The 15,737-nt window shown below is 36.2% G+C and overlaps 2 protein-coding genes across 2 annotated transcripts; both read left to right on the forward strand.

Annotated features, from left to right (window-relative positions):
• Window positions 1-285: 285 nt before the first annotated feature.
• On the forward strand, window positions 286-10,235 carry LOC105438482 (hyalin-like). Its single transcript, XM_030984919.1, has 9 exons — window positions 286-572; window positions 898-955; window positions 2,148-2,366; window positions 4,207-4,299; window positions 5,315-5,362; window positions 7,915-8,172; window positions 8,363-8,620; window positions 9,153-9,410; window positions 9,931-10,235. The coding sequence occupies exons 2-9, from the start codon at window positions 907-909 to the stop codon at window positions 10,233-10,235; spliced, it is 1,488 nt and encodes a 495-aa protein (XP_030840779.1). The 5' UTR covers window positions 286-572; window positions 898-906.
• Window positions 10,236-10,666: 431 nt separating this feature from the next.
• On the forward strand, window positions 10,667-15,737 carry LOC115923698 (hyalin-like). Its single transcript, XM_030984920.1, has 4 exons — window positions 10,667-10,976; window positions 11,163-11,420; window positions 13,914-14,201; window positions 15,610-15,737. The coding sequence occupies exons 1-4, from the start codon at window positions 10,667-10,669 to the stop codon at window positions 15,735-15,737; spliced, it is 984 nt and encodes a 327-aa protein (XP_030840780.1).

Raw genomic sequence — 15,737 nt, forward strand, 5'->3', positions numbered from 1 at the left:
CTATCCGCCCCCCCCCCCCCGGGTACATAATTATGCTGCGAAAAAAAGATGTACATTAATTAAGGAGACACATTTGAAGTTTAACTGTATAATCAGTTCACAAATTCAAAATGGAAATGATAAATCTCGATTCAATCTGTGTTTCGATAAAATGTATTATCATTTTCATCTCTGTAAGCAGGATAACGAATAGATGTTGGTGGGGGGAAATATTAGCTATTTGGGAAGCAGGGCGCGCATAAGTGGGTGTGTGCGGTTTTGTGTGTAAGTGCGTGGTGAGGTAGTGTTTGATTAGCGAGTCACCTGTATTGCAGTTTGTCACGTCGAATGGAAAGGCCGGGTTGCATGATTAGCCATGCAAGCCTGGTTGATGATTGCCATTGCATCATTATCATCAGGATCTAAACGGTAATTGACTGATTTTCGCAGCCGATCGTATCATAGGATAAACACAGAATAATCCATTCTTGCATCCACTCGGGAAAAGGAAATACATCACTCAATATCTTGAAGTTGCCGGCGGACAGAACTGCCTATGACAGTGACAGTATATCACACAGGTTTGCCAAATTGTAAGCATTTATTAATGTTATTTCTTCTAATCTGCTTTATTTTCTTCTTTGCTCCCTATCTCACCTTTAAATCAATGTTTTCTATCAATGTATAATTCTTCGGATCATAGCAGAAATAGATGTCAGATTATAAGTCCCAAATTTAAAACCCTCCAAAAAAAAATTCCCCCTATTTAATCTTAAGGTATAGCGTAGAGTAGCAAACCATCGCTGAAATCATCGTTCCTTCCGTGTCTATATTAAGTAAATATATATTTCAGAAACATTTTTTCTATTGCAAAAGTTTCATCGAATAAATATTGTTTTCCCTTTTTTGTTTTCCTAGAAAGTCGACATGGTACGAATCGTGTTATTTCTTAACATGCTTGTGTGTTTAACAACAGGTAAGTGATAAACATTCTTTACCTAGTTTTACTTAAATGATAAAAAGGAATAGATGGACATAACTTTTGTTTGCTTTGATACATTTACACCATATGAACATTTTTATCTTCTCTTTGTATTAAAACAACAAAAACAAAAACAACAAACACTCAAGCCCATCTCCCAGTGGCGTATCTAGGGGGGGGGGGTAATCCTTTGAGATGTAATACGTTTTGATATATCCTAACTTTCTGGAGCATCCTTTGTTCTCAATATTATCATTTTCACTTATTGTTGAGAATAATGAACGCAAAAATCTTTTTGACAAAACCGGTGTCACTATTTAATTATTTATTTATTATTGATATATATTTTGAAATCAGAACATATTTCAAATATAATTATAATTTCAGGGGCCTAATCGCTTATCAAAGCATGAACATGGGTAATAACCATAGCATTTACAGGTATCAACAAGTTTATTTTTCAAGTTCTTCAATTAAGCACTAAAATACCTTATCAATTACTTATTTACCCAATCTCTACTGAATGATGCAAAACCAAATTACATGATAGTATTAATGTAAATATTGTTGTATATATATATATATATATATTGAATTATACTTAATGCTAATATTGTGAATTGTCACTAGAAAGTGAACTAAGTATTGGTGACAATTCATTGTCTTTGTTAATTACATAGTATTTTAACTAGTATTATTTGAAACAATTGTGAAAGAAATATGAGATGTTTTTAATTGTAAATTGTCATGCAATTCAGCCCAGGCTGCGAAATGATGATATTGATAAACTGAACTGAACTGTTCCCATCATATTCAATATCTTGAAAACGGATAGCAGTGATCTTTCAATGGCGAAAAAGTGTTTGAAGTTGATGAAATAAGGTTCACCGGTTTTTCATACACCAATTCAATTATCTCCGAAAGCGAAACTATTATCAATTTCCTGTAATATCATGATAGTCACGTGTAATTGTAAAAATAAGCATTATTTGTCTTAATCTACAAAACTTGAGTTTATTTCATATTTTCGTTTTATTTACAAAACAGTGCATCGCAAATGAGACAAAATGACTTTAGTTAATTGCTAGATAACCATGTTGACGTCAATAAATTAAAATTCTCATATTCAGTATATAAATGGAGCCTATTCAGATGGTATATTTTGTTATTCATCTCTTTTGTACAGTAAATATAGTTCGAGCTGTGAAGCAAAGCCCCTGTGAGGATGGCTACCATCTCAACTACACCTTACCGATGTTTGAAGTATGTTCTAAGAGAGAACATCCAGTGATGGGTATGTTACAGACCATACCCAAACTGATCCCGACCTTGTCACCTGCTGCGTGTTCTCAAAGAAACGAGAATAATGCAATACCACCAGGGAAACGAGTCTGTAGATTTTCAGGTATGTATTCACCAGGGGCGGCGATTTCTTTTCATGACCGGGGAGGGGGGGGGGACGAAATGCGATTTTTTTTTTTTTTTTTTTTTAATTATTTTTTACAACGATGTTATTCGAGGGAGCGTAGCGATCGAGCGAGATTTTTGTGCATTTGTATTAGTCTAAACGCTGCACTCTTGGGCCCTCCAGCGCCTGAAAGTGTGTTGCAGTCATTATTCAGTATTTGCTATACACTATTTTTTCACTTTTTCAATTGAGGGAGGACGTGTCCCCCCGCCACCCCCGTCTCTCCCCCCCCCCCCCCGGATCTCCGCCCCTGGTATTCACAGTAAATAGTGGAATAACTAAGAATTTGTTAAAGAAAAAACCCACATTATTATGGAGAAGAACAAAATTCTATAGATGCAAGTGACAATTTATTTGCGCTGGAGTTAGACAAAAACGAAATTATTCAACGGAAAGTAATGAGCATGATTAAGAGAATATAGTAGGGAGTGATTAAGAGATAGAAAGAGAGATAATATTGTGTGTGTGCGTGTGCGTGTGTTTGAGAGTGGTCTCTCATTTCATGTAAATTAGCTCAACAGCTGAATATAGTTTTTCTTTAAGTGTTAATTTATTTTTAGAATTTCAAATTGTTGACCCCCCAAATACGTTTACGCCCTTATGAAAAGATCGAAATTTAGCAATTTCCTATTGCAAATGATCAAGGTAATTTTAATCAATCATTTAATCAGCCTGAGCCCTCTCCATGTTTTCATACAACGTTTAAGTTCGTCTCACCAATAATTTATCGCATTTTACCCCGGTTCCCAACATAAAAAAATCTTCTGTGTGCCCATTCCTTGAGCCATAATGCATGGCCGTCCAGAGGATTTTTTTATGTTGGGGACCGGGGTAAAATGCAATAAATTATTGAAAATTTATTGCTTTTTCTGTTTTTTTTTCTTCAATTTATGGAAACTGCCCCTACCCTAGCCCCCGCTGCGTACAGTCATGGTTCAGTGACAAAGCAATGGCTTCGTAACTGTGAGGCCCAGTATCACAACCGTGTCGATGTGCTATATTAGTGCCCTTTTGTGGGGCATTAATCCTCATTACTGTCATTTATGACTTAAGGGCGTAGGTCCCCTAGTTGACAAGCATAGTAGCCTACACATGCTTTAGCAGTCACGCAAAACACACATTGTCAAATTATTATTCAAAAAAATCTGAGAATGTATACTATTATCTAGATCTATTATTTTTAAATTATTTTTTAAAATAATTCCATAAATTGGGGTAAAACAAAAATATTCCAACTATATGAGCGACAGTGTACTTCTGTATAATGCTTTGATCAAAAGCTTCTCTGACGAAGCCACTTTTAACTCAAACCTATTACGAAAACCAGTGGAGAAAAAAAATTAAATGAAATACCTTTACAACTTATAATACTATACTTAATGGTATTAAAAAGTTAATTAGGCGCGAGGAAAATAATTCGTTCCACTCACTGGGTTTCATTAAACTTCACGGTAGCCTTCCGGAAAACCCGGGCCAAAATTCGATTTTCACGATTGATCTCCTGCTAATTAACAATATTGCGTTTGATCCCAATCATCTCAGGGTTAGTCTAGAAGTAAAGGTGACAACAACTTTTTTTTTATTTGAAATAAGTTTGCCCTTTTCTACATCTCATTCTTTCTCTTATTTTGTTTCCATAGAATGCTCTGTTTTCCTATCCTATGTTATTATTATTATGTGTCAATTTTTACTCTCCAGAACCATTCTGGGTAGGATGTACATTCTTAACTATTCTGTGTTTTTTTAATATATTTCTTTTTCATCTCGACTACTGTAGACTGTTTAGACGAGCCATGTAAAAACGGTTGGTGTGAGGACACGATGACGGGTTTCGTCTGTCAATGTATCGCTGGATTCACCGGGCAGAGATGTAAGTGGTCGTCGTTGTTATGTTACTCTGAGAGCGTCCGTTGCTAGGGCTTAAACCGACATCTATCAAAAGGTTAATTGAAAGTGGGCATACACTTTCTCTACCGTTTTGGCGTATTCACTGTTTGAAAAGGCCTTGGTCATTGCACCTTTTGCTAAATAATTATTCGTATCAGTTTTCATTTAAGGTATACTAATCAACTTGATGGCGGTAAACCTCGGCAGTTTACCACGGAATATATGTACAAGCATCTAGTCATACGTTTTACATACGTTTTAAATTATTCTATATTGAGATTGTTCGTCAGCATTACATCATTTCCAGGTATTATTGAAATGTCCGTTGTTCATAAGAATTCTCATGATAAATAAGGGCTATTCTCATTCCTACTTTTGCTAAACTATTCATAATCATGAAAGGATATGCATGTATATACTTAATATTTTTTAGTGTAAAGGGACGCGACAAGTTTCCATCTATACATCCCGGCATACATCAGAGAATGAATTGTAAATACCTCTATGATCATGTGTCATAATTATAGAGGTGTCATGGTATAGTGGTTCGTTCACTTGACCCTCAATCCAAGGGTAGATCCAAGCCCGGCATTATAACACCCTTTGGCAAGGCATTAATCCACATTTTCCACCCTCCACCCAGGTGTAAATGGGTACCTGATAATTGTAGAGGTAATAATAATTGCAGGGCCGTCAAGAACAACAGCACTGATGGGATAAACGTATTTATTATATTACGTTATGCCAGGAAGATGCGAGTCTCTCGTGCTTAAAGCTGTATAGCAGGTTTTAAACATGAAAAACACTCCATACTTTTCTTCTGTCTTGAGTTATTTCCTTTATCTTTTAGCATGTATCAGACTATAATATACCTTTCGGGAAAGACAAATGAATTTTTCTGGTAGCTAAAATTGAATCATTTTAATAGATGACGGAGAGCATATGAGTTGATAGAATGTCTGAATGGATTATTATCAATTTATTTTAATGTTTGTTAGGTTTGACTGATACGATCAAAATTCCTGGCCAGACAACGTCACCAGCAGGTAAATTTTTTTTTTTCATTATTTGATTTGCTAAATAAGAATGTTTGTAATGATTAAATAATTGATTATTTCATCCATCCATACATTCTTGAATGAATTCATTTATTCATTTTTCTTCTTCGTTTTCAGTCATATAGAAAAAAAAACTTTTTTTACTTCATTCACTCATTCATACCTTATTTTATTTTCATTAAATATTGATAAACGATGACTTTTGAACGATATAGACCACTGAGAACTAAAATTAATATACATGGTTGACTTTCCCTTTAATCTGTTGATGAAGAATGGTACTCAAGTTAATGACATTCATTAAAGAGCATGTTGAATAAATCGAGCTGATGGGTGAATGATTCATACTCGGTTAATTCATTTCATTCATTCATTCATTTGCATGTGTATTACCATATTAGTTAAGAGATATCGGCATGGCTACATTCCTTAAAGTGGGACTGCCTACTTGTAGCTACTTGCGCCCTCGCTATATATATCCAACAATGCCTAAGCAGCGACAGGCGCCTACGCTTTGGTATTTTTATGTGTATAAACCCCCCTAAAAAAAAACCTAAACCCCCTCCCCCTTTAGGTTTTTTTTATTTTATTTTATTTTTTTTAAATAATAAAAAAAAAAAAAAAAAAAAAATTCATTCCCATGGCTGACCTAAAAAAAAAAGTGACCTTACCCCCCCCTCCCCCAACGGGGCAAATGTCAAATTTTCAAATTTCGAGACCAAAAAAAACCAAAAAAAGTGTCCTCTGAAATCGTGGTTTCTATTCCCTGTTGTGATTCAGATTGCACACCGATTTGCTATACCTGTCACATTAGGTTTTGATTCATCCATCTTGTCAGGCGCGTATGAAGGGGGTGGGGGGGGGGAGGTGTTGGGATTAACCCCCCCTTTATTTTTGTTGTATATGTGTATTATGTGTGTATATTTGAGCAACCCCCCCCCCCCCATTTTGTTGGATTTTTTTTCAACCAATGACTGACCTAAAAAGAAGTGACCTTACCCCCCCCCTACGGAGCAAAATGTCAAATTTTCAAATTTAGAGACCAAATTTTTTTTTTTTTTAAATGTCCTCTTACCCCCCCCCCCGCTTATTCAGCGGCGGGCTGATTTCAAAATGTTAACCCCCCCCCCCACCCCTTGAAAAAATCTTGCGTACGCCCCTGCATCTTACAATATTTTTTGTTATCATGCTAATAGGACTATCATAAAGTGGAATTCAAATTTTTCTCGGAGTAAAGCCCATTTTTCGCAATTTGTCTTTGGAAATTAAAAAAAACGGACCCATGTTTTGGGATATTTTTGTTAAAAATGGTACCCTTGTTTAGGGATTTTTTTTTTAGAACAAATGACCCATTAGAGCGGCACACCCCCGTATGTCTTAATATGTGAGTACCCCACCCCCGGGTCCCTATCACATTTTGAAATAATTCCTGCAATTTTCACTAACCTTGAGTGCTATTCGTATGCCATAAGCTAACGGATTTATTTGATATTGTGTAATAGATTGATGTAGCTAAAACTTGTTATTTATCTATTATTTATCAAACTCTACACTTTCATTGTGTAAATTATTTCTAGTATTGATATTATCTGCTTGTTTACATTTGTTTTTGAAATCCAACGTTTGGTTGCAAGAAAGAAATAATAATAATTCATTATAAACAAAACTGCACAATAGTTTGATAACTGAATTTCAATGAACAAGAATCACCGTGTGATCGAAGTCATGTTGATTAATATAAAAAGCAAATTTGCTAATTACGGCTTAAACATCCCATCTCATGATTTTCAAGTAATAATTTTATTCGGAAGCCCTTACCTGAAGAGATTAAAATAACGGCCAATACTCCAAACTTTTTTATAATACTTATGAGTGAAAAAAATATTCTGTAATGATACAAAAGTTAACGAATAGATAGCAAAACAATATTTACCTTTGTTAATAGATTATTGGACGGGGAATTACTTGACACTCTGACAGTGCATTTTGGTAAATGGCATCATGCTTTCACCCCCAAACAGCGCTAATAATAATACGTGCTGCTGAGATGATCATTCATACAATATAAACTAATTTCAACCGCTTTTCTGAAGTCGAATAAATCATGAAATTGCCCAATTTTCATACGTTTCAGTAAGTGTATGTATTTACGAGCTTAAGTTTGTATGATATCTTAAAAGACTTTAGATTAAATTCAATTTACAATTTTGAAGATAAATCGTAGAGGCGTCGTGGTATAAGCTAGTGGATATATCACCGGACTGTGCATCGCAAGGTCCGCGGTTCAAATCCCCCGTGGCACTATATCCTTTGGCAAGACATTAATCTACATTTGCCACTCTCGACCCAGGTCAGGTAAATGGTACCTAGCTGGGAAAAATTAATTCCTTGAATTGCAAGAGTGCCGTAGTGCCAGCCATGCTAAAGCCGGGGTAAACATTTCAAAACCTCTTTGGAAGAGATATGTGATATGCACTACAAGAGCCGAATATTATTATTATTATTTAACCATATACAAAAACGTCAATTTGATCTTTCAGTGGATGCCACCCTGCCAGAGGTCCACTCCTGTCCCCCTGACCAAACGTTCACAGCTTCTGTTGGCACTACTACCAATTCCTTCACATGGACACCACCAACAGCCACTGATGCAGCGGGAATTCAATCCATTGTCTCTGACCATCAGTCTGGAGTTGTAGTCTTTGTTGGCAATCCAATCACAGTTACCTACACTGTGACTGATAATAATGGACTGACTAACACAGACTGTTCTTTTACCCTCAGCGTCGGACAAGGAGGTAGCTATCGAATGTTTTTCTGGCAGTGAAAAAAAAACATGAATTTGTTTAAGAAGATTTCAAAATTAAGAATTTAATCAAAAATTAACTTTTATTTTTTATTGATGTTATGGTCAAAAGCAGTATATTCAGACTGATATAAATATAATTTTTTCTTAAATACTTTTCTTGCATGATATTGGTATTTCAGCGGATACAGACCCTCCAGTTGTCAGTGCATGTCCCGCAGACAAGACAATCACTGTTCCTGTTGGCACTACTACCAATTCCTTCACATGGACACCACCAACAGCTACTGATGCAGCTGGGATTCAATCCATTGTCTCTGACCATCAGTCTGGAGTTGTAGTCTCTGTTGGCAATCCCATAACAGTTACCTACACTGTGACTGATAATAATGGACTGAATAACACAGACTGTTCTTTTACTCTAAGCGTCCTACAAGAAGGTATTGGACATATTTGTACTTCATTTCATATAATGAACTATTTTTAAGGTATATCATTTTTATTCTGCTGTACTCATGCGATTGCTCTAATATTTAGGATTACAAGGTTTTATCTTATATGTGGCTCATTATTTTATTGATCAATTTTAACCTACTAGAAAATGAATGCCCTTTACCTTCACCTTTAACAAAACTGTCCCTTTTGAAATTTAATCCCTCCATAAATATGAACAAATTGCCTTACGTATCATGAAAGGAGATGGGAAGTCATAAAACGAAAAAGTACTTGTATACAAGAGTTACATTAGCTGATTACAACTAAGACAAAGAAAGAAAAAAAAAAGTAGTATTCATCAAGTTAGGAATTGTGAGCTTTAGAGCGCTACCAATCACGAAGTTCATTTTTTTCATTATATCCACACCTTTTCTCTTTTGTCGGAATGAAGATAATCAAAGTTGTAGACAATTTTGGGTGACAACACGCCTGTGGATCAAATTTTAATGTTTTCATTGCATTATCTTGGTATTTCAGCGGATACGACCCTTCCAGTTGTCAGTGCATGTCCCGCAGACAAGACAGTCACTGTTCCTGTTGACACTACTACCAATATCTTTATATGGACACCACCAACAGCTACTGATGCAGCTGGGATTCAATCCATTGTCTCTGACCATCAGTCTGGAGTTGTAGTCTCTGTTGGCGATTCAATCACAGTTACCTACACTGTGACTGATAATAATGGACTGAATAACACAGACTGTTCTTTTACTCTTAGCGTCCTACAAGAAGGTATTGGACATATTTTACTTCATTTCATATAATGAACTATTTTTAAGGTATATCATTTTTATTCTGCTGTACTCATGCGATTGCTCTAATATTTACGATTACAAGGTTTTATCTTATATGTGGCTCATTATTTTATTGATCAATTTCAACCTACTAGAAAATGAATGCCCTTTACCTTCACCTTTAACAAAACTGTCCCTTTTGAAATTTAATCCCTCCATAAATATGAACAAATTGCCTTGCGTATTATGAAAGGAGATGGGAAGTCATAAAACGAAAAAGTACTTGTATGCAAGAGTTACATTAGCTGATTACAACTAAGACAAAGAAGAAGAAAAAAAGTAGTTTTCATCAAGTTAGGAGTGTGAGCTTTAGAGCGCTACTAATCACGAAGTTCATTTTTTTCATTATATCCACACCTTTTCTCTTTTGTCGGAATGAAGATAATCAAAGTTGTAGAAAATGTGGGGTTACAACATGCCTGTGGATCAAAATGTTTTCCTTTATCTTGGTATTTCAGCGGATACGACCATTCCAGTTGTCAGTGCATGTCCCGCAGACAAGACAGTCACTGTTCCTGTTGGCACTACTACCAATTCCTTCACATGGACACCACCAACAGCTACTGATGCAGCTGGGATTCAATCCATTGTCTCTGACCATCAGTCTGGGGTTGAAGTCTCTGTTGACAATCCCATCACAGTTACCTACACTGTGACTGATAATAATGGACTGAATAACACAGACTGTTCTTTTACTCTAAGCGTCCTACAAGAAGGTATTGGACATATTTGTACTTCATTTCATATAATGAACTATTTTTAAGGTATATCATTTTTATACTGCTGTACTCATGCGATTGCTCTAATATTTAGGATTACAAGGTTTCATCTTATATGTGGCTCAGTTTATTGATCAATTTCAACCTACTAGAAAATGAATGCCCTTTACCTTCACCTATGACAAAACTGTCCCTTTTGAAATTTAATCCCTCCATAAATATGAACAAATTGCCTTGCGTATTATGAAAGGAGATGGGAAGTCATAAAACGAAAAAGTACTTGTATACAAGAGTTACATTAGCTGATTACAACTAAGACAAAGAAAGAAAGAAAAAAGTAGTTTTCATCAAGTTAGGAATTGTGAGCTTTAGAGCGCTACCAATCACGAAGTTCATTTTTTTTCATTATATCCACACCTTTTCTCTTTTGTCGGAATGAAGATAATCAAAGTTGTAGAAACTGTGGGGTTACAACATGCCTGTGGATCAAATGTTAATGTTTTCCTTGCATTATCTTGGTATTTCAGCGGATACAGACCCTCCAGTTGTCAGTGCATGTCCCGCAGACCAGCCAATCACTGTTCCTGTTGGCACTACTACCAATATCTTCACATGGACACCACCAACAGCTACTGATGCAGCTGGGATTCAATCCATTGTCTCTGACCATCAGTCTGGAGTTGTAGTCTCTGTTGGCAATCCCATCATAGTTACCTACACTGTGACTGATAATAATGGACTGACTAACACAGACTGTTCTTTTGCCCTCAGCGTCGGACAAGAAGGTAGGTATTGACTGTTTTCTAAGGATTAGAAAAAGAACATGACTTTGGTCAAGAAGATTTCCAAATAAATTCATTAAAATATAAATTTTTATTGTGACTGATGTTATGGTCAAAGGCAAAATATTCAGACTGATATAAATATGAATGTATTTTAAATACTTTTCTTGCATGATATTGGTATTTCAGCGGATACAGATCCTCCTGTTGTCAGTGCATGTCCCTCAGACGAGACAATCACTGTTCCTGTTGACACTACTACCAAGTCCTTCACATGGACACCACCAACAGCTACTGATGCAGCTGGGATTCAATCCATTGTCTCTGACCATCAGTCTGGAGTTGAAGTCTCTGTTGACAATCCAATCACAGTTACCTACACTGTGACTGATAATAATGGACTGACTAACACAGATTGTTCGTTTACACTCAGCGTCCTACCAGCTGGTAAGTCAATACTAAATGCTTTCATATTGAAGCTTTTTCCAATACAATTAACCCCGTAATTTATTTATAATAAAAGTAGAAAGATCAAAGAACCAGATCAAAACGGTTTGGGAAATGGGATAATGATAAATCTGAGTTTTAAAGACAAATACTACTTCGCAACTCGATCAGAAAGCTATAATTCATACGAAATAATTTTCTAAATTCCCAATTAGTATTGACATTATAATGTCCTATATTTTCCCCGAAAATTGGTTTTGATGATTTGGGCAGGGTTCATGAGTATTTGGTAATGTGCATTTTGTGATTGAGAATATAATACATGAAGGGCACACTAGTGTCACAGCCAAACTCATTTTAGGCTATCCCAAATTACCCCCATATAATCTTAGATGTCAGGCTCGCATGGTGAAAACAATGGGCATTAATCATGGGCGGTGTGGCCTCCCTATTCCTCCCTCTTTCTACTGCTTTCTATACCACAACCTTACGTTGTGATGATCTAGATAAAAGCATCGTGTGAGCTAGAGCTCGTACTTCATAAATCACCATGCACCAAACCATGCCGACAGCCACCAAAAACATTTCTAGCCTTTGATTCAAAAATAATTGTTCTTATGAAACCTGCAGGGGAGTTTAAAGATAAACTTGAGTTCTGGTAAAAAAAAAAAAAATGAATTCTCACAGAATTTAACGAAACTTACACGGAATGTTCAAGATTACAAATAAATGTCATGTGCCAAACAATTTTGGAAGAAAGTGTATACTGGCTGAGTAATGAGCATAGAAAGATAAGGAAATCAGGGTAGTACTAGCCCCGACTATAGAAAAGACTATAGTCTATATGGGCAAGAATGGGAATGGGCATTGGCTATAATTGTTTTATTGGATGATATCAATTTTTAGCAAATGTGAATTGCTCCTCCCTCAGCTCTATAATCGAACATTGGACAAAAAATAACCATCTTATTAGGTGATACGTACGAAGTCTACGTATCACCTATTGATTTCGTCAAGATTTTCTTTATTTATTATTTATTAATCTGCCATAATTTTTTTCGCAAAATATCTCAAGACTGAATAAAGCCATCATTATGAAACTTGCCATGATGATAGATCTTAGTCTAACTTAGAACTGCATGACTTTTTAAAAAGTCAAAATTATCGTGACGTCATCCAGGCGCCATTTTGTGAAAATCAACTTATGATCATATCTTCATAACGGAAAGCCATTTTTCATTCATATTTATCATGATTAGACGTGCGCAAATGCGCGCGTGCGCGTTCGTCCGCGCGTTTACGCGCGCGCAAAAATTTAAAATACTCCAAATCATCCCAATTTTTTTTGGCGTACGTTTCAGGCCATATGGAGCATTCGAAAAAAAAATCATGAACACGCACATGGGCGCGCGTTTTTTGCGCGTACTAGCATCTTGCAACATAGAATCGCCAAATTTTCTCTGTCATCGTATTTGGCACATTTTTCCAAGCATTTTGATTACTTGTTCACCTTTTAATAACGCATTGAGCGTCCGTCAAAGTTGACAGCACGCGCAGATCTGCGTTATCTTTTTCCCCAATACAAGGGCAAAAACATGCCTATACGAAATTCGTTGTAACTCTTCAGAATAGATAGGAACTCCCAATATTTTTTATATGTGGATAGATTATGAGTTGGAAATATGATTTCATAGATAGGAACTCCCAATATTTTTTACATGTGGATAGATTATGAGTTGGAAATATGATTTCATGTCTCATTTGACCCTCAATTACCTCATAATGTCATCATAATGGCTTCCGAATTCAAAATTTCAATTTGCATATTATGACGTTTGCATATTTTAGGAAAATTGATTGTATCTCTGTAATATTGATTGTTTCTCTTCCAAATTTGATATGTTCTAACTGAGACTATTTTCTACAAATGCAGTATCCACAATTTTTCAGTTTGACAAAAGCATCATGGCGTATTTTTGCGATTAAAGGAGGCATGTCAATTGTTCACATTTTGCGTGCATTCTCTAAGGGACATGACTTTTTCTCAAAACTGGATTCTACATTTCCGTCTTTCGTGAGCAATATCTCCATTGTTGTAGCTTTGTTTTCGCTGAGCTTCGAGTATGTTGTAGCTGAGAGAATAAGATATCTCCAGTGTGCACTTTATGTTTCGATCATATGCCGGGATCATTTCTTTGAATAAGATAAAAATCGTCAAAATGCGTTCTTCATGATGTAAATTAGAGTCAAAGGTTACTGCAAAGGGTCAATGGTCATATATCGTCTCAACATATCTTCCCTAGATCCATGATGATCAAGGAGACACAATTTAATCTTGACATATGGATAGATCATAATGGGAGAAGCATTTTATAAAATAATATATCGTGTAATGCATTATTCTTTTTTTTAACCATTATCATTCGTATCACCTAATTCGTCTAAGTGACGAATTAAAGTCTAGTTCATGTTTTTCTTCCTAATCCTCTGCAGATTTGAATTGGAAATGCTCATCCACCAAGTGTTACCATCTTGCTACAGGCGAACGATCTTGGCAAGAAGCCAAAAATCTCTGCACCAACATGGGTCTTGTCACCACTGCAACAGGAGAAAAGGACCCGTCTCTACTATTTAATGATAACGATCCCGATTTCGAAAAAATCGAGAATCTATTTTCACTTAGTACTAAGGTCTGGATCAATTGCAGTGACTCGGCAAATGAAGGTACGCTCATCTGTGACGTGGACGGTACAGGATCTCTACATACTGCCGCTCAAGAGAGTAAGTATCGCATCATCGTTCACATCACGTTGTAAACTGCCGCAAGAAAGCCACCGTGTTTTGGACGTTTTTTCTGTTTTGTTTAAAGACCGTCATTACTACTGGGCCAGAAGGGATTAGACCACACAGCGAGATCACTGACAGGTGGCTATCTCATTAACTCAGCTCTCAACTAACATAAGAAAAAGAGGATCATGGGGGACCAACAGGCACCGATTTGGGAAGTTTTCTTTATAGAGGGAGCAAGTAGCTTCAAGTAGGACAGTGGGGCTATAAATTATAAGCATCTGCAGACAACATAGCTCCTGTGCGTATTCAGTGAGCGATATGTTATAATGTGAAGCGTATCACAGTTTACGCCATTAAAACAATTAAAATGACCGCCGCTGATTTGTCGTGTCATATCAGGACGAGGCTTAATATCCCGTTTTAATGGACTTCTCTTGGAACATTGGACATGCCAAACACTGTATTGTATTGTATTGTATATTTTCCGTCATTTAAATAAACATCAACATAACATTTACAATCATAAAGACACACAGAAGACGGAGGGATGGCCCTCCTCAGCGTTGTTAGCATAACAAAGCTCTTTTACAGAGGGGACCCTGAGGGGACACTGAGTGTCAACAGCTAATAAACAATTACGATTAACACAATTTGATTTGAAAAAAGAATGTCGGGGGTATACAGCAGGTTATTGATAGCTTAAAACTTTGATACATAAGGTTTAACTATATTTTCCCTACAACGATCCCAAAAAACTTTCAGAAAATCAACCTAAGCAATTTCAAGAGCCTTGTTAGTCACCTATTCAAACATGCGAACATTAAAATGACATCTTACGTGACAAGAACACGATTTATATAGGCATGCCTATAGCAGTATAATGTGGTATTGAATTACCCTTGATTTTATTTCTTGAGAGACTATGTGATGGTGTTAAAAACACAAGGATATGGGAATAGACTTTAGGCCAGAAAGTGATCGGTTGCGATATGCCACCCCTGCCAACTTAACATTTATTTCACTAAATCTACAATGGTCGACATATTGTAAATGGTATAATTTTTCAATCATGTTTTCATATTTTATATTCTAAAAAAGGCCTTTTATTTCTCGTTGTCAATTATCGCCATATAGTCTTAATTGTTGTCTAATCTATATTATCCAATCGAATTCTACCAATAAAGCAGAGCATTACATAAAGCCTATCGGTCAAGAAACTGAAGGCTAATCCTAGTAATGGACAGCACCTATAGGGTAAACACCAGAATGGTGTCGAATTCCCTATGGGTGCCCACTAATATGCGTCTTCCACGACATATTTTGAAATATAATTTTACTGTCATGCTATGGAACAACAGTATCAAAGATATCTTTATTTGTAATCATTTCTCTCGTGTAGATTGGAACAATGACGAGCCGAGTGGAGGAAATCAACATGATTGTGTCGCCGTTGGGTTGCAGAGTGAGAAGTGGGAAAATAGCATGTGCAATGAGAACTACCACACTGTGTGTCAGGTTCTGCTGTAG

Source organism: Strongylocentrotus purpuratus, unplaced genomic scaffold, assembly GCF_000002235.5.
Source record: "Strongylocentrotus purpuratus isolate Spur 01 unplaced genomic scaffold, Spur_5.0 spur5_scaffold_14, whole genome shotgun sequence".
Lineage (NCBI taxonomy): Eukaryota > Metazoa > Echinodermata > Echinoidea > Camarodonta > Strongylocentrotidae > Strongylocentrotus > Strongylocentrotus purpuratus.

What these genes read in the sequence shown, in the direction of transcription:
- LOC105438482 (XM_030984919.1), top strand. Translation starts at nt 907, where the DNA reads ATGGTACGAATCGTGTTATTTCTTAACATGCTTGTGTGTTTAACAACA. An exon ending in TGGATTCACCGGGCAGAGAT is followed by an intron (nt 4,300 to 5,314) that starts GTAAGTGGTCGT and finishes AATGTTTGTTAG; the next exon opens with GTTTGACTGATACGATCAAA. An exon ending in CCTCAGCGTCGGACAAGGAG is followed by an intron (nt 8,173 to 8,362) that starts GTAGCTATCGAA and finishes TTGGTATTTCAG; the next exon opens with CGGATACAGACCCTCCAGTT.
- LOC115923698 (XM_030984920.1), top strand. Translation starts at nt 10,667, where the DNA reads ATGCCTGTGGATCAAATGTTAATGTTTTCCTTGCATTATCTTGGTATT. An exon ending in CCTCAGCGTCGGACAAGAAG is followed by an intron (nt 10,977 to 11,162) that starts GTAGGTATTGAC and finishes TTGGTATTTCAG; the next exon opens with CGGATACAGATCCTCCTGTT. An exon ending in ACATACTGCCGCTCAAGAGA is followed by an intron (nt 14,202 to 15,609) that starts GTAAGTATCGCA and finishes TCTCTCGTGTAG; the next exon opens with ATTGGAACAATGACGAGCCG.